We start from the raw sequence: 17891 nt of genomic DNA on the forward strand, positions 1-17891 counted from the left end.
AAGCCTTGGCTGGGATGATGTAGTTGGGGCTGGCCCTGCTTGGAGCAGGGAGTTGGACTAGATAGGACCTCCTGAAGTCCCTTCCAGCCCTCATGGTCTCTGATTCCTCGTGTCCACCCCACAGCTCGCAGGGATTCCTGCCACCTCTGCACACCAAGGGACAAGGGATCTGATTCCTGGCTCAGCCCCAGGCTCCGCTTACAGCCCACCTGGAAAACCAGGCTTCCCTGCCAGAGAGAGGCAAATAGTAAGAGCTCTAAGACTAGAGCAGGGGATAGGAGGGGGAGGCACTCCCCCGGGGTACCGTTCCCACCCACCACACCCCTGCCCTGTTGGGGCTTCTCCTGGCCCCTGAGGACCATGGGATGGTTGAGGGTGCCCGCAAGGCACCTTGGGGAGGTCACACACCAGGGAGGACACACGGGTGCTGGATGCTTGGGGCTTTATTAGCGGGGTTGACAGAAGCTGGATCTCAGCACAGAGCTGTTGCAGCTGAGGGGTCCCACGCAGGGCACCGGCTCCTCAGCACTGGGGCTGCCTGGGCCGCGATCACCCATAAAAGGGCCGGCACTTCCTTGCGCACCTGGGAAGCGATGGGAACAGAAGCCATGAGCTGGGGCTGGGGAGATGCAGGGACCCTCTTTGTCTCACCTCCACGGGGATGCCCGGGAAAAGGTCACCATGGCGAGTCATAAGGCTTGCCAGAGCTTAGGTCCAGCATGCCCCAGCCCCCGTGTCACATGGGGGCAGAGAGTGGAGGCTGGAAGGGAGAGTGACGGGGGCTGAGCAGGGTGTTTCCCCCCATTCCTCGCTCTCTTGCAGCCTCCAGCATCGAAGGTCCAGGGCGTTCTGATCCAGAGGCCATGCCCCTCACTCCTGTGCTCGATAGCTTTCCCCCAAGAATGGATCCAACCCCTTCTTCCCCAGGGCCTGGCTCTGCTCTGTGCATGGGGAGGGGTCACCCCTGTGCATCCATGCTGTGCTCCAGTGGCCCCGAGCACTGCGGGCCCTGCTGCCCCACGGCCAGCACTGATGGATCAACACCAGTCCTGAGAGGCCCCTCAATCCCATCTCTCCACCCTCTCCCTCCCTCATGCCCACTCCCCCCAGCCCCGGCCCCCATGCCTGCTCCTTAGTGCTCACCGTCTCCTCATCCAAAAATGCCCTGGACGAAACGTTGAACTCTGTGTGATGCTGCAGGAGACATGAGCACGGAGGTAACAGCACAGCCCCTGGCCCCTGCTGCTCCTTCCAGCCTGAGACCCCCTTCCCACCCCCAGACAAAGGCAACAGCACTTGGCTAGCATGCCATTAGGGCCCCAAAGGCAGCTTCGGTCTCCCTAAGCTAAGCTCGGCCTCAGGGATAGCTTCATTTGAATTAAGAGTCCACAGCTGCTACCAACCCCTGGGGATACACTGGGACAGCCATGGTGCTAAGAACCCTGGAGATGCCTACCCTGAGTGAGGCCAGGGTCCGCAGGCGGATGTGGGTTACCCCCAGGCTGGGGGTGGGGAGCAGCAACATCCAGCAGAAACCCTGGGAAATGCAGGTCTCCCAGGGGCACTACTCCCTGGACTCCCCACCCTGCCCTGGGGCTTATCCCGTGGCACCCCTGGGAGACCTTGGACATGCACACACTGGCTCCCAGACTCACCTGGGCTGAGAGGTGACAGGGCCGGAGCAGTTGTAGCTGCAAAAGAAGAGGAAGATGGGGATTTTCCATGGGACTCTCAGATGGGCCCAGACCCCAGAGGCACCAGGGGACAAACACAGCTGGGACATGGCTACATGCCACGAGCATTATTGGCATGCTAGCTCGGCAGGTCTGAGACCGGGCCTGGGGCTCTGGGAAATCTCCCTCCAAGACACTTACGGGAACTGTGGCCTGGGTCGGCTGCAGCCAGGGAAGGTGAGGTGCTTGACACACGTGGCACAGCAGAACTGCCAGAGCTTCCACGCCTGCCGGACCCTCGCCGCACTGGGCCTGGGCTTGCCAGGGCAAGGGGTCCACGGGACGCACCCTGTGCTGGTGGAAAGCGTCGAGGCAGGGGCAGCTGAAACAAGAGAGAACAGAAACCGTTTGCATGCGTGGCAGTTTAAAGGCACCCGGACACCAGGGAGACTGCAGCCCCCAGGACTCGCACCCAGGACTCCCAGACTCACCAGTGCTGGTGGAAAGCGTCGAGGCCGGGGCAGCTGAAACGAGAGAGAACAGAAACCGTTTGCATGCGCGGCACTTTAAAGGCACCCGGACACCAGGGAGACCGCAGCCCCCAGGACTCGCACCTAGGACTCCCAGACTCACCAGTGCTGGTGGAAAGCGTTGAGGCCGGGGCAGCTGAAACGAGAGAGAACAGAAACCATTTGCATGCACGGCACTTTAAAGGCACCCGGACGCCAGGGAGACCGCAGCCCCCAGGACTCGCACCCAGGACTCCCAGACTCACCAGTGCTGGTGGGAGGCATGGTGGTAGTGGTAGGTGCAGCTGGAACAGAGGAGAGAGATGTGATGCGGGGTGGCTGGATCCCCCAGCCCCAGCCAGCCCCAGGGGCACTTACATATGGTGTGTGCCAGCACTTCTATCACACGTCATGTCCCCAACCAGAGCCAGCCCCAATATCGGGGGAGAGATATGCCGCATGGGCCAATGATTAATGGGCCCGCCACCCACACTGTTCCCCTGCCTACGTCCCAGCCCTCTCCAGCTGACATGGGCAGGTCCAGTCCAAGCAGAGCCAAGGCCAGGCCAGGGTGTGACATGCGCTGAGCTCCTTTGGGCAAGGTGCCCGGAGCTACCTTTACCCACCCACGCTAGGTCCCTGGCAGAGGGGCTGGATGGGCTCTCAACCACAACCTCACTTCAAGGAACTAGATGCAAACTCTGATCCTTGCACCTTTTTCAGGCCATGACGACTACAACAGAATCCCGGCCCTGCTCTCTGTTGCCTCCACCTCCCCCTCTGCCCCCGTCCGAGCACTGAGGCAGTCAGAGTCCCCCTACCTGACACCCCTTTCCCCCACCCAGTGCTCCCTGATCCCCCCAGAGATGCAGCGAGGCTGGCAAAGCATCCTCTGGATTCCCCTGGGGTGGCCGGTGCCCTCCCGGGGGGATCACCAGTGCCAGAGATGATCCCCAGCTTCGGGATGGACCCTGGCAGCCACAGCCCTCACCAGGGAGGCCTGGGGAGGGGTCCCTGCTCTAGGTTACGGCAGGACTCAGACTGGAGCCTGAGCAGAGTGGCCTTGGTCTCACCCCCGGCCTTGGGAGGGTCCCATCTCTGCTGCCCCGTTATCAGGAAGGGTTGAATACCAACATGGCGGGATCCTGTGCCCGTAGGTACTTACAGGGGCTGTCAGATTCTGCCGGGATCAGAGTTGTTTCTGCAATGGGAAGGGAAAGAGGTGTTCATGCTGGGAGCCCCTTCTCTGGGCACGGTGCTGCGGGGTGCAAGCTGAGATCCCCCCTACCCCCATGCAAGGCAGGGAAAAAGGAGTGGGAGTTCACTAGCGCGAGGGTTAGCCATAGGGGCTGGAGTTGGCCCTGTTACTCCCTGCATGCCCTCCTGCTGCCATGTCCCCCAGACCCTGCTCCCTGCCCCATGCTACCCTCCACCCGGCAGGGCAACGGGCTTTACTCACGCCCAACCACCAGGCTGCAGGTGACGCCCGCCAGCGCCAGGAAAACACAGGGCTTCATCATGGTGAGAGGAGACAGGACAGAGACTTAGGGAGTCTTGTCCAGCCGAGGTGTGCAGGGCTCAGGCTGCACTCATTGCCTTATATAGGTGCCAGGCACCAATGGGAGGAGCAGGGAGGGCCCCAGGGCACTAACGACCGGGCTAACGAAGGAGGAAACACCTGATGGGTAAACAGCCCCCAGGACTTGCAGTGGAAAGCGACGGTTAGGCTGGATTAGCTGTGTTGGCCCCCTGCCCCGGGGATCTGGATGTCCATGGGTCCCCTTGTCTCCCTGCCCAGGCTCAGATGCCCCTACCACCCCCCCAGACACCCCACACAAGGCCCAGGCTTCACTCCAGCCTCCCTGGCACACACAGAGGCCACAGGGACCTTCCCCACTGGTCCCCAGCAAGGCCTGTCCCATTCTGCTTGCTCCAGAGGTAGGGGCCATGCGGGGGGAGGGTGCCCAGATCCCGAATGCCAAAAGCCAGCCAAGAACCACACACGACATGGATCTAGTGACGGTCTGAGCATGGCCGCCTGGGTCCAGGCTGGTGTTTAATGCCACAATTGAACTGGAGTCAGTGCTCACTGCTGAAGGAGAGTCCCCCAGCCGGGCTCATGCTCATGTGCACAAGTCCAGCTTCTGGGCACCAGGCAATTCCTCCCCTACCCCAGCAGGATCGAGGGTTTCTGGCTGAGCCCCAAGCTTAAATGTCTCCCCTGCCGCTTTCCGCTGCTTCTTGCTCTCAGTCTCTTCATGCAACATCTCAGTCTCCCCCCTCTGCTCTCTTTTCCCCCACCCAGTCGCCATGCCCTGTCCCTGGCTTCAGCTGCTCTCCATGCCCATCCCCACCTGGCCTGACCTGCACCAGCCAGGGCTGCAGGCGTAGCCCGCCCAGGCCCAGGCTAGAGCATCCTCTGCATGGGCAGGACCTCCAGGGACCATGTGCAGAACTGAGTTAACTTTCATGGATCAGCAAAAAGCACTTTCTGCTTATAACCTCCCCCAGCCCCACGTGCACCAGCCGTCAAGCGGCTGTAGGCATGAGGGCGCTACAGGACAAGCTGCCAGGAGTTTTTTGTCATAGGAAAAGCAACACAGCTGTAAGCAGGAGGCTTAGCTTACAGAGCTCCTCAGCCACCCCTTCAAAGAAAGGAGCATGGTCTTTGCGCCCCACGCAGATAATCAGCCAGCCTCGAACCCCTTTGCCCTTCTCTGGGCAGCCAGAAAGGCTCTTTGGGGCTGGCCCCATCACAGCAACAGGGCAAGCTTGCTGGGGTCACTTTGTCCCCCCTACTGTAAACTGCTCCTGCAGCCAGTCTGCCTCCCTTCCCTCTCTCCTTTTAAGCACTAACTTCAATGACCATGGCTGGGCTTCTCCAACAAGGGCCAGACAACATCCTTCCTAGGCTCGTCCCCCCTGGCAGGGCTGGACTGCTCAGGCTGGGATTGAACAGAGCAAGAATGAAAAACCCCACCCAAGGCAGGCGCTTGGCCTAGCCAAGGAGGGTTAAAGTCTGGTGTGAGCAGCTTAAGACAGGGTCATGGATAGGAGAGAGGCAGCGCTAGGGTTCATCTGCTCCAATGAGTCTGGATCAAGTCAGAGCACTGGATGCAACTCAGCACCCAGCCTGGGGACAATGTAAACCTGCTTGATCCCAAGGCAGCCCCAGATGGGACCAAGGGACAGGATCCGCTGCCACAGACTCCAGGGGATCACTCTGAGAGCCCAGCACATGCCACGTGTGTGTCCTCTGGGAGCAGAGCAGCCCCTCTAGTCGCCGTGCAGGAGGTGTCTGGTTCTCTGGACACACAGAGCTGCTGTGTGCAGGGGGCAAACCTCCCCAGGGCCGGGGCCAGCCCACCCGCGGCCCAGATCCAGCGCTGCCTGAAGGGCCTGATGCCACACACGGAGCCAGAGGCAGGGATTAGCAGGGGAGGGGTGGTTTGCAGGGCAGGGGCGGAGGTGCTGGGGTTTCTCATAGGTGGGGGAATCACAGTATTTGCCCAGGTTCGGTTGGTGCCTGGAGCAGGTCTGTAAGCAAGCACCCCCCACACCCACGGCAGTTACTGGGGGACCAGCGCCAGCTCGGGTCCAGGCCCAGAGGCAGCGCGGTTCTTGGCTTGCTCCAAGTCCAGGAAAGTGTTTGGGATTTGGAGATATCCCAGCCTCCCCCTCCCCTGAACTGCAAACATTGCCCTCCCTCCCCCAGCTAATCCCCTGTTCTGGCTCCACGGGTGCAAAGCTCTTGGCTTCCAGGATGCGTGCTCCCAATGCCAAACCTGGCAGGCAGAGCTCAGCCTGGGCAGAGGTGCCCACGCAACTCAAGTGCATCAACCCCTGCCCCGGGCAGGCTGTGCTGTGTGTCCAGGGGCTGGGGCTGGGACCCCGACATCCCCAGTCTGGGGCCGACTGCAGCATTGGAGAAACGCAGAAGAGTGCGGAGAAGCCACAAGAAGGATTTGGGGGGACAGGACAGGACAGGCAGGAACGGGGAGACCGGAGAGCGCCGGTGTTCAGCTTCTCCAGGGGTGGGTGGAAGTGCCCCTGGGGGACCCTGGTCAGATGTCTCCTCGGGCACTAGAAAACAGGACCCCCAGGCAAGGACAGACACAAGCACTAACTGCTCCACGAGCCCTGGCTGCAGCTCTGCTAGCCAGGGGCATCCCGCTGGCCTCTTGTGCTGGGGCCGTGGAGAGCTGGGGTCTGGCCAGGCTTGCACAGCTCACAGCAGGTTTGGCCTGAGCGGGGGTGATGGGCCGTGGCCCACCCCGGCTGTGCAGGTACAGGGTTCCCACGGGGTGTTTTGGGGTGGCTAATGTTCGCTGGCCCAGGTCCCAGGAAGGCACTGCTCCCTATGCATGTCCTAAGGGCTGTTTACCCACCAGGAGTTTCCGCCTTCGTTAGCTTGGTCGTTAGTACCCTGGGCAGCCCCCCCCACCCCCCCAACCCAATGGTGCCTACATAAGGCAGCAAGCGCAGCCCAGGTTACCCTAGGTCCTTCATGCCACGGCTCAGTCCTGTCTCCTCTCCCCATAATGAAGCCCTGGCACTGCTGGGAGCTGCCTGCAGCCTGGCGGCTGGGTGAGTTGGGCCCATTGCACCCAGGAGGAGGGGGATACTGGGCGGAGGGGGGGGGGTGCAATGGGGCTGCCTCCAGCCCTGCCCTGCACTGAGCCTCACGCCGACACGTCTCCTTCTTCCACTACAGAGGCAGATCCCAGCCCCATGGGCTCTTCCAATTCCAGTAAGCACCAGCTCCACTGAAGAAAACCAGGCTCATTTCCTATTTCTCAATGCCCATTTCTCAATGTCCATTTCTTCAGGGCATTTCTCATCCCCTGGGCGGGTGCTTCCCTGGGTGGGCAGAGAGGCAGGGCAGGGCCCTGGAGGGCAGCAGGGGCAGGAGGGCCGGGAAAGGCTGGGCTGTGCATGCCCAGACCCTGACCACAAAGGCCTCTCCAGGCCCAGACCTTGGTCCAAACTGCTTCCTTCCTCCTGCGCCCTCCTTTTAGCTAGTCCCGATGTCTCCCCCCAACCCAGTGAGTCTGGACATCTACCCCTGCCTGGACCCTGGGGAGCTTGCACTGAGTGGGGCTGCGGTGGGTGGCATTTCCAATGCAGTCGGGAACTTTTTCTACTTACTGGGGAGGCTGGTGGGCGCTGCAATGGGGCTCTTCTTTGGCCAAGGAAGGGGTGAGCATGGCTGGGTAGGGATGGGGGAGGAGGAAAGCACCTCATGGGCATGGGTTGGCCTCTCAGGGCTGGAATCACTGGGCCTGATCCAGCCGCACCGGCTTCATGAGGGGCCACAGGGCAACCGGTGCCGTCAGAGCGCCGCGTGGATGGATAGACAAGTCAGCGGACCACACGGTGCCCCTGGCAGAGAGCATTCAGGTCCCCCACGCTGAAGCAAGGCATGCACCTCCCCCCTCCACCAGTCCCGGGGCCTGGGTGCAAGAGATGCTCCCACCTGAGCATGCTGCTCCTGCACACCAAGGGCTGAGCGAGCGCTGTGCCCCTCAGGCACTTGGGTTGGGGGTTGCATGAGATTGTCCCCTTCCTGGCACAGAGCAGAGCCAGGCTCTGGGCACTGCCATGGCGGCCCTTTCCCGGGCTTTCCTGCAGTGGCAGGGCACAGCCGGGCCCCGTGTCTCGCTGGTGACAGCCCAGCTCACGGCCTCTGTCCCACTGGACTCCAGGTGCTAAGAAGCCGCAGCCCGGCGTGGAATCCCTCGGCACCAGCAGCCCCCATGACCGCTCCATGCTAACATGCAGCCCTGCCAATATAGCCTGAAGTGAATGGTGTCTGCGTGTCTGTGGTCTCCCTGGCCTGGGGCCAGGGGGCATTGGGTGGCCTGTGGGCACCCTGGCACCTTCTGCTGCCCAAAGAAACTCAGAATTGGTTATTCTAGGCTGGTGCCTCAGTTTCCCCACTGAGAGGGGTCTTGCATGCTCTTGCCCACCCAGCAGGTCAGAGGAAGGGGCTAGGAAGAGAACCCAGGAGTCCTGGTTCTCAAGTCAAGAGTGCCGGCTGCCAGCCCCTGCACGGGACCTGGGGGCTGCCGCCTGCCCCAGGCAGCTCAGAGGGGCGGTGCTGCCAGCTGGCAAGATGCAGCTTGGTGCCCAACCCTCCCGGCCTGGCAAACACCACACTTATGCCACACATGACTGCTGGCGTGCCCAGACTCTCCTCTCTCCGGTGCCTTTATTTACAGTGTGCAGGGGCTGGGCCCAGGCGGGGCTCCAGCCAGCCTAGTGTTGTGCTTTCCAAAGTGCTAGTGCCACCGTGACCGTCCCCCTGGGGTACACAGGCTGGGGCAGGGACCTCTGTGTATCCTGGTGTGGGAGCCAGCAGGGGATACACCAGAACTGGCAGCTAGAGCTCATGACCAGAAACACAGAGGATAGAGCCCTTCGGGGCTCTCGCGGGGGACGGGGACCTGCCAGGCAGGTGGAGCGTGCGGCTGGGATCTTCCTCTCTCAGCTGGGGGTCCTGCCCCTACACCGCCTGCCCCGGGGGCAGCGGGGCATCCGTGAGCTGGGCCATGGGCGTCCGCCCGGGCGCCGACTCCTCCACGAAGCCACTGCTGTCAGAGCGGGAGCTGGTGGCGTGCAGCATCAGACCTGGAGCAAAGAGACACACGCTGGCACCGAGCACCTCTCGCCTGGGCTCTGCCCCCTGGCATAGGACGGGGTGGGCCATGCTACGTGCTTTCAGGCCCCACTGGGCTGGATACAGGGTCTGAGCCCTTGTTTGAATAAGTCCTATATCTCTGTGACCCTTGCTCCTTGCAGCTGGGGGGAGGGGGACGACCCTGCCTGGACATCCCAGGAGCAAGCTCTTTGGTTCCTAGGGGGTGGAGAGATGGGGAGTGTCTAGGCCCAGCAGCCTCGGGACGGGACCCCCATTGCCCACCCTGCAGGTAGACCCCATGCCAAGCAAGGCTGCCATCCCGCACTGGGGCTTCCTGCCCACTTACGTCTCCGAGGCTCCGCGAGGGCCGGAGCAGAAGGGTTGGCCTCCGCCGCGGGCGCGTCTTCCTCATCCTCACTCGCACTCGGCACCTGGAAGAGAGAAGCCACAGGGCTGGGTGCGGGGCAGGGCAGGCGACAGGAGGGTCTGCAGATGGCAGGGCCCAACCTGAAGGGCTGCTGGTGCTGGAGGGGACTGGGGGTACCATCCAAGGGGGCTTGGTGGGGGGTGCCCACATATATCAGTATATGCTGGGGTGGGGGGAGGCTGTGTGCAGGGCAGGGTGGGCAGTGCCCAGCCCTGCCTGGGAAATGCTTCTATGAGGACAGACACCCTCAAGCCCCCAGGGACCCCCCAGCCATGGAGGGAGACCAGCCCCACTGGAAGCCATGACTTTAAAGCCTTAAATCACTCGTCCCCTTCAGCCTGAATCACTGCTAACACACCAGGGAGATTTACCGCTCCAGATCCCGCGGCCTTCGTCCTTGGCTGACCTGTGCCAAGGACTCTCCTAGCACCTCTCCAGCTCACCGCTCTCCCCACACCCCCTCTATCCTGCCTCCTTGGTCAGGGCTGGCTCTGGGCTACCAAGAGGGACCGTCCCCACATTCATCCCATGATAGGGCACCACTGAGAGCTGGCATGGCCATGGCTCCCACCCAGGCACCCTGGCTCAGGCCTGGGGGAGACGTGCCAGCTTCTCGGGCTCCAGTGATACTACCCACCTCTTCCATTTCGAAGGACTCCGCCATCGGAAGAGACGGCTCTGGCACCCAGAGGGCACGGCCACCTGTGGCACATGATGCCAGAGTCTCCCCCCAGGAGGGCATGGCCACCTCCTGGGCTTGGGGACAGGCTGGCTGGCCCCATGAAGGTTTGTCCTCTATCTGCCATTGGTCCTTGCTCAGGAAGCCCCCACCGGCGTCAGCTCCCGGCAGGCCCCACAGGGCAGGCATGAGGCCTGAGTGATCCCAGCTGCAGGTGTCAGGCGGCATACCCCCTCTGTGGCCTTCTCTGTGCCCCCATGTCCTCCTGCCAGTGTCCGTGGCCTCATGGCACAGTCCGGGCAATGGGGCAATGCTAGCCCATGGAGCGGCACTGCCCAAGTTGATCTTCTGTCCTGCAGGGCAGCCTGGGGTGTCCCGGTAGCCTGAATCACCCAGCTCCTCCACGTGTCCCCAGTCTGTGCCGGCCACTGGTCCCACAGGGTCCCAGTGCAGCCCCGACACTGCAGGGAGCCTGCTCTTCCCTGATGAAGGAGCTGGGGTGGCCTCGCCTCCATGGCAGAGAGGCAGTGAAATATCCCCAGCCGTTGGCTCTGCCCTGCAGGGGCCCTGGCACCAGCTCAGGGACCCCTCTGGTGCAGTCCACCGCATGCCCTCTATGTTGGCCCGGTCAAAGCAAAACCACCTGTCCCGGGCCCTCTCCATCACTTCCTGCACCACTTGGCCCAGGCTGCTGCGGCGGCACCCAGCGTCTCCGCCAGGCGACTTCTCAGCCTTGGGCGAGGTGTACAGGCACATCTTGGACACGGCTTTCTTGAGCCGGTCTACAGGTGACAGGGCCTCCGGCTTGGCCGGCACCACCCGCAGGTCGGGGATGTCCGTGGAGGCCCAGAAAAAGTGGGCGGGTGAGATCTTCTGCACCGGGGTCTTCGAGACGTAGGAGTAGAGGCAGAAGAAGGCGTCCGCTGTCACGGCCAGTGCCTGCACCTGCTGAAACCGGCCTGGAGCAGGGGGAGAGGCAGGTCAGGGGTGCAGGGTCCCTGGGTTCCCACAGGTGGGGAAACTGAGGCACGGCATTGTCCTGCCCCAGGCTGCACAGTGGCAGAGATGGGAGTCCAGGGGCCAGTTCTAACCCCTGGGCATCACACCCCGCTGCCACTGGGACCCAGGGCCTGCCTGCTGAGCCAGCGCCAGGCCGCCCTGGCTTGCCCCCCAGCCGAGCAGATGGGTCACTTACTAGCCAGCGTCAGGCAGGGATCCTCCATCTCCATGCGCTGCACTTGGGCCTTCAGGAAGAGCTGGAAGTCGATGCCCCGGGCCTGGGAGGGGGCAGCGAAGAACCGGGAGGGAATGCGGGCCGTGGCTTGCAGCTCATCCTGCACGAAGCCCAGGTTGTAGAGGATCTCCTCCGCGTCCTCCTGGCACCACTCCAGGATCTCCGTGATGCTGGGGGGGAGCACAGCCAGGGGCTGGGACTATGGACCCCCATAGACCATGCCCGTGGCCACGCACCCCTCTGCCCACCCCTCTCCACCCACCATGCCCACCCCTCTCCATCCTCCCACCATGCCCACACCATGCACAGGCCCTGCCCTGCCCTGCATGCTATACTAGCACCCTGGCCTTCCACATGCCATCCCTGCCAGGACCCACAGCCCACACCGTGTCCAGCCTTGCACCTTTGGGGCTGCATGCCCCACACAGCCCTGCCTCCAGCCTCAAGGCCCTACCTGGAGCTGGTCTTGTTGGTGCCAGTGGAGAGCGCGCTGGATGCCATGCTCTGCCCAAGGTGGAGGTGTCGCTTGGCCCCGGGGTTCTCCAGCAGGGCCCTGCCAGGGGAGAGCCAAGGGGGCACATGTCACAGAGAGCCCTGCCCCCTTCCCACCCCAGACTGCGAGTGGAGGGCCCAGACACTCACCGGTCAGAGGCTCTATCATTCCTCGGAAGAAGCAGAGCTGGAAAGAGACGGAGAAGCCATGAGCAAGAAGGGGTTCTTGTGTCCCCGAAATCCCAGCAAGCAGCTCCCGGGGGCTGCATGGGGCAGGGGCTGGTCCCTGCACCAGCAAGGCGCTCACCAGCCCAGGGAGAGCAAGCAAAGGGGAGGGCAGTGGGGCTGGGTTGTGGGATTGAACTGATAGAGGCTTGATTATCATAATTAAGACTAATTAGCAGCCTCAGGGTAGCTGTTAGCTGGAGGACTAGGGGGCCTGGTAGGAGGCAGCATTTGGAAATGCAATTGCAACCCAATGGGTGTCAGGGGAGTTGACTACTTTGGTGCCAGCTCCTCCTGTGTGCCCGGGGGGTGCCCACGGCTGGACAGGAAACCCCGCGCTCTTCCGGCTGTGAATCAGGCCATGGAGGTCGCACAAAGCTGCTATGTGGCAGTGAAGCTCAGTGCCCGGGAGTCTGGGCCTGCCCCAGTGTGGCCGTGACCCCAGTGCCGGGCAGGTGTGAAACGGAGCAGGCCTGGTACCTTCTGCCCCCAGTGTCAAGTCATCTTCAAAGCTGGTGACATGGCTGCTACCTCCTGCAAGAGAGAGAAGACGGGGTCGGTGTGGGAAGCCAAGCCAGGGGCTGGGGGCTCCCCCTTATGCTAGAAGCCAGGACCCCCTCCCAGCCCCACAGCACTAAGCCACAAGTCAGGCTGCGTGCCTTGCTGATCTGTCCCCTCCCGCCGTGACCCCTTCCTCACTGGGCCGTCGGGGACCCCAGGTTTCAGCTCTGTCTGAATCAAGGCCTGACACTGACTCATGTGCCCCCAAGACAGCCGGGCAGGGAAGACCCCAAGCCACCTACCATAAGGGCCAGGCACGCCGAGCTCTTCGGCGGGGTTCTCCATGGTTGACCTGTGTCTAAAAGACCCAAGGATCAGCACCAGCCCTTCCAGCCTCCACCCTGCCCCTTGCACCCCTGCTGTGGGCCACGGTCCCCTGTAATCCTGCTGTCTGCATGGCCCCAGGGGCACAGACACGCAGCAAGACCCCCAAGCCCCAGGGTCCTTGGATGGGGGGCTGACAGACAAGGGGGATGGACTACATGTGACCTCCCCTGGGTGGGCTCAACCAGCCTGGCTGCTCTTTTGTGGGATCTGTCTGAATTCGCACCAGCCCCCGGGAGGTCAGAGCCAGGGTCCCACCCATGCCCATTCCTCTGTCCCAGGCATCCAGCTTCCCCATGGAAGTACCAGACCCCTGTCTCCCCCAGAGGACTGCCAGGCCCCCGACCTGTGGCTCTCTGCCACCCACCAGCCGTGCAGCAGGACTCACCCACAGTCCTGAAGCCAGGTCTGGATCTTGCTGGATGAGCTTCCTGCGGAGGCAGAGAAAGGCCCAGGGTGGTGAAGCAGACACACACACATGCAAGCACATGCAGGCACTGATACACCAACATGCACAATTCCATGTGTGGGCACATGCATGCATGCATGAAAACCTGTGGGCACACAGGTGCACACATGCAGGCACAATTGCACATGCTTGCAGATGATAGGTGCACACATACAAACAGATGCATATGCAGGCACAATTACATGCGCCCACACCTGCACACACACATGTGCACACGCGTCCCCACATGCATGCACAATGACATGTGTGCCCACGCGCACACACACATTAATACACGCATACACACATGCATGTGCACACTTGCACCATGACAGGTGCACACACATGAACAGATACAGAGGCAGGTGAAATTACATGCTCCCACACATGAATACACACGTGCGTATGCATGTCCCCACATGCATGTACCAATACATGCATACACACATGCATTTGTACACACGCCCAGTAACAGGTATGCACACATGAAAAGGTGCATATGCAGGCACAATTACACGCACCCCCCCCACTCACACACATCCCCACATGCATGTACAAGGACATGTGCACACATGCACACACACCTGCATGCACTACTACATGCATACACACATGCATGCGCACACCTGCACAGTGACAGGTGTGCACCCATGAACAGGTGCACATGCAGCCACAATTGCACATACCCACACCCACATGCACACCCCCACATGCTGCACAATTACATGTGCATACACACCCATGCACATGTGCACATGCAGCCACCATGACACATGGCACGTGTGCCCACATATGCCCCCTGCTGCTCTCCCACCTTCCAGGAAGACATCGTCCAGGTGCGGGGGCTGCAGTTCGGGGGCATCTTGCATGGCAGCTGCGGCCTCGGCCTCCACCACGGTGGTGCGCCAGCACCGGCTCTGCCGGGCCCAGGCCCGCCGTTTCTCCCAGGAGGATGGGCTCAGCACTGATGGGCCCTCCATAGCTGGCTGTGGGCACTGGGGGCTCCTGAGTGCAGTGAGGGGAATGAGAAAGCAGTGAGCCCCTCCAGGTTGCATCCACATCCCTGCTCATGTCCCGTGGCTGGGGCACATGGGGTCCAGAGCTGCCCAGGAAGGAGCCAGCAGTGGCTCTCGTCTCCGTGGGGGTCATGGGCACAGCCAGACCAGAGCCCATTTCACTGCCAGGCAGCTGGGCACCACCTGGATCCTGCCTGGTCCCCCCCAGAGGAATTGCTCAGGCTGTGGGCCCTGTGATGAAGAGCCACATGTCAGGAGGCTAGAGCCAGGGCCGTGGTGTCTGACAGCTGAGGGGGCAGAGCAACGAAGAGCAGCGCGGCCTGGCCGTCAGAGCATTATTGCCCACTGCTCTGGGGCTGGGCAGAGCACAGGGCCTGATATGTGCGAGTGAGCTGGTCGGAGAGACGGGAACCTCGCCAGCAGAAGCAGGACGCAGTCACGCCTTGGGTTGATCCCTGCGGCCAGCCCATTCGTGGGTCCTTAAGCTGAACCACCCGGAAAGGACCCCCAGCCCCTCTTGTCCCTGCCCATGGGGATGGGCACAGAGCCGCACGCTCCTACAGCCCAGCAGGATGGAGGAAGGGGAGGCCAGGGGATGTGGTGCACAGCCCAGGAGAGCCTGTGGAGGTCTGGGCTCAGCCCCCTGCACCTCCCTGGCCCGGACACTACTGTGACCACAAGGATGCAGGGCGGGGGGGATGGAGCCGCAGGGGAGGCGTTGGCAGCTGTGATATGGGCAGGGGGAAGTGCTGAGGTGGCCCCAATTGCTCCTGCAATGGAGCTGCAAGGCCCTGGCTCGCACAGGTCCAGGGGAAGACTGCTCTGAGGCATCCCTGCACCCAGCAGGGAAGGGCCTGGCCCAGAGCCCCGTCACCCCCACTGACACAAGGGGGTGAACATAGGGTAGGACGGAGGGGCACTGGCAGGGCTAGGCAGGCGCCAGGCTGCAGCATGGAGCAGTCAGGGCATCTGCTCGGGAGAGGGGCTGGGGTCCAGGCAGCTGCTCCTCCAGTCCCCCAACCCACCACCAAGGCCCCTCTATGGCTAGACCTCCCTGGAGGAGGGGGGCACCGTGCACCCCATCCCCAGGAGGCCAGAGAGTGGCTACCCACCCCTGCAGGGAGTAGAAAACCGTGCCCCCCGCCCACCCTGGAAATTCCCGCTACGTGACAGCCCTGCAGAACCCAGGGGTCCGGGGCAGGGCTGGTCCAGCCCGGTGCACCAGCTGCAGCTCCCGAAACTGCTGCCAGTGCCCTACAATGTGAGCAATGCCGCTCATCTCTCACGTGACCCTGTAACATCCCCTTTTTCCAGGCTGCTGGGTCCCATCATAGAATTGGTGAACGTGAGGGTTGGAAGGGACCTCAGTCGGCCACATCAAGTCCACCCCCCTGCTCCAAGCAGGACCAGTCCCAACTACATCATCCCAGCCTGGGCTCTGTACAGTTGGGTCTTCAAAACCTCCAAGGATGGAGAGTGCACCACCTCTCTGGGGAACCTCTCGGCCTCTCCTCACACGTCCTGTGCCTCAGCCCCTGAATGATTTTCCTTGCTCTCCACTGAACTGTGTTCAATGCATCCACATCCTTTCTGTGGAGGGGCCAAAACTGGACGCAGGACTCAAGATGTGGCTTCACCGACGCTGAATAAAGGGGAAGAGTCACTGCCCTTGATCTGCTGGCACCGCTCCTACCAATGCAGCCCAGGATGCCCTTAGCCTTCATGGCAACACGGGCACACTGCTGGCTCCTATTCAGCTTCCTGTTCACTGTAGCCCCCAGGTCCTTTTCTGCTCCTGGCCTGATCCACTCAGCACTGGGGCTGGGAGTCTCTGAGGATCTCAGCCCTGAGTGGCAGCATCTGGATGGCCTCTGTCCTGCTTCCCGGCTCAGCTGGTGTAAAGGCCCCCGGCGGAGGCAGGCAGAGGGGAGTGTGGGGTCTCTGATTGCCCGCTGCAGGGAGGACAGGGGATGCTCCAGGCTGGGGGGCAGAGGGGATGCAGGATGCCTGGCCAATGCCATTAAAGACACAGAATCCACTGATAAGCGAGGACACTGAGTTCCCCCCCATATGTGCAATCACCTGGTCCCACACCAAACAGTACACCAACCACAGGAGAATGGCTGTGGCCATGCGTACTGTGAGCCAACGAGTCCAGATCCCGGGTCCAGCACAGCCGTCAGCCTTCAGCACACATCCTGGCAGCCTGAGGGCTCTAGGCACGGCCCTCGCCGCCACCCCCCAGTGCCTGGGCCCACAGTGCTTCATGGTGGCAGCTGCAGTGAGACTTGGATGCAGCCTGGACGTAGCAGGTTCAGGCACGGAGATGCCCTGTCCTATGTTTAAATTGATCATAGTCAAGTCCAGACCTTCCTGGGGGACCTTTCTGGCCAGGGACACGGGGGCAATGGGACGCTATCCACAGGGGTCACGGCAGGGTGCCCCCAGGGCCTCATGGCTCACAATGGGGGCAAGTGCCCTGTTTGGCCGGCACGGCACAAAGCCAGCGCTTGGAGCCGAGCTGGCGGTGCAGAAAAGGCTCCTCTGATCTGGAGAGTCCAAGGGGACACCGGTCTCTCCGATCTGACCTCGGCACCAGGCTGGGACATGCACCCACTGCCCAGATCCTGGGCCCTGGGGGTGGCTGTGGCCTCCTCCAGAGCTCTGCAGAGCAGTAGCGACGCGGAGGCTGGTTCCCGAGCTCCAGGCAGGAAGGGGAAGTACATTGAAGAGCTGGCCAAGGTCCTTCCTTCGCTCCCGCCCACGTCTGGCTGGGCTCTCGTCCTGGGGCAGAGTTTGTAACCCACCCCCAGCCAGCACTGCAGCAGCCAGGAGCTCATTCCTGGCTCCTGGGGGAAACCCTGGGACCGTGCCCCCCCCCCCCCGTGTGCCTACGTAGGGGGTCCCAAGACAAATCTCTCCAGCCCCGGGGACAGTGAGCCAGAGGCTGTCACCCAGCATGGGGGGTGTTTCACTAGGTCCATCCAGGGCAACAGTGTGGAAAACCTCATCTGGAAATCCCACGGCCAAGCTTGGAGCAGCCTGCCCCCACACCCCCGGCATTGGGCTCTGGCTCCCGGAGGGGTGCTTTGGGCGCAGGCCGAGAGAGAGGCCACGTGGTGAGCCTGGGCCAGGGCTGTGCCGGGGGCAGAAACTGGGGCGGGATTCAACCTGTTGCAGCTGGGAAGCCCCGCGGGGCTGGTGCACCAGGGAGGCTGCCATGGCCCCGGGCCTCCTCTCATCCTCTGGAGCAAAAAGGCCAGGAAGGAAATTTCCCTGCTGGGTCTCTCCCGCCCCACCTCGCCTAGCCAGGGTCCCGGGGCTGTCTCACCATCCACCGCCAGCTCTGTCTTCTGCCCCCTTGCCCCCAGGCCGAGCCCCAGGTTCCCTTGCTTCCTCCAGCCCGCTGGCGCTCAGAGCAGGTGCCACGGCGGACGTGGCGGGTGGCTTTGCGGGGGCCGCACTCACCGGGATGCGGGGCGCCAGCGTGGCCAGGGTCAGCGGGAGAAGAATTCGTTAGCCGGGGTCCTTGGCGCAGCACGGTGCCGTGCGCCTGCCGGCCCCCGCTGCGCCTGTCGTCATCAGGCAGGGAGGAAGCCACGCTGTTGTGAAGAGGAAATGAAAAAAAATCAACAATGAGACCTCAAACGTTGGCCCACATCC

At 62.4% G+C, this 17891-nt stretch overlaps 2 protein-coding genes across 4 annotated transcripts; both read right to left on the bottom strand.

Moving 5' to 3' along the window:
• Positions 1-432: 432 nt before the first annotated feature.
• LOC109285063 (uncharacterized) lies at positions 433-3736 on the bottom strand. Its single transcript, XM_019495335.2, has 9 exons — positions 3642-3736; positions 3348-3383; positions 2449-2487; positions 2307-2339; positions 2165-2197; positions 1875-2055; positions 1656-1691; positions 1144-1194; positions 433-583 (listed from the first exon to the last, which is right to left on the bottom strand). The coding sequence occupies exons 1-9, from the start codon at positions 3700-3702 to the stop codon at positions 550-552; spliced, it is 504 nt and encodes a 167-aa protein (XP_019350880.1). The 5' UTR covers positions 3703-3736; the 3' UTR covers positions 433-549.
• Positions 3737-8342: 4606 nt separating this feature from the next.
• Positions 8343-17891, bottom strand: TESPA1 (thymocyte expressed, positive selection associated 1). Of its 3 annotated transcripts, none has more exons than XM_059718267.1 (11): positions 17697-17891; positions 14027-14217; positions 13153-13195; positions 12683-12738; positions 12360-12413; positions 11805-11841; positions 11617-11715; positions 11124-11332; positions 9887-10887; positions 9169-9253; positions 8343-8812 (listed from the first exon to the last, which is right to left on the bottom strand). In XM_059718267.1, exons 2-11 carry the CDS (start codon positions 14190-14192, stop codon positions 8688-8690), a joined length of 1875 nt encoding a protein of 624 aa, XP_059574250.1. In that variant the 5' UTR covers positions 14193-14217; positions 17697-17891; the 3' UTR covers positions 8343-8687. The 3 variants fall into 3 exon arrangements, with proteins under 3 accessions (XP_059574250.1, XP_059574251.1, XP_059574249.1); XM_059718268.1 differs by having other exon boundaries at positions 17560-17891; XM_059718266.1 differs by lacking the exon at positions 17697-17891 and having other exon boundaries at positions 14027-15234.

The sequence above is a fragment of the Alligator mississippiensis genome, chromosome 15, assembly GCF_030867095.1.
Source record: "Alligator mississippiensis isolate rAllMis1 chromosome 15, rAllMis1, whole genome shotgun sequence".
Lineage (NCBI taxonomy): Eukaryota > Metazoa > Chordata > Crocodylia > Alligatoridae > Alligator > Alligator mississippiensis.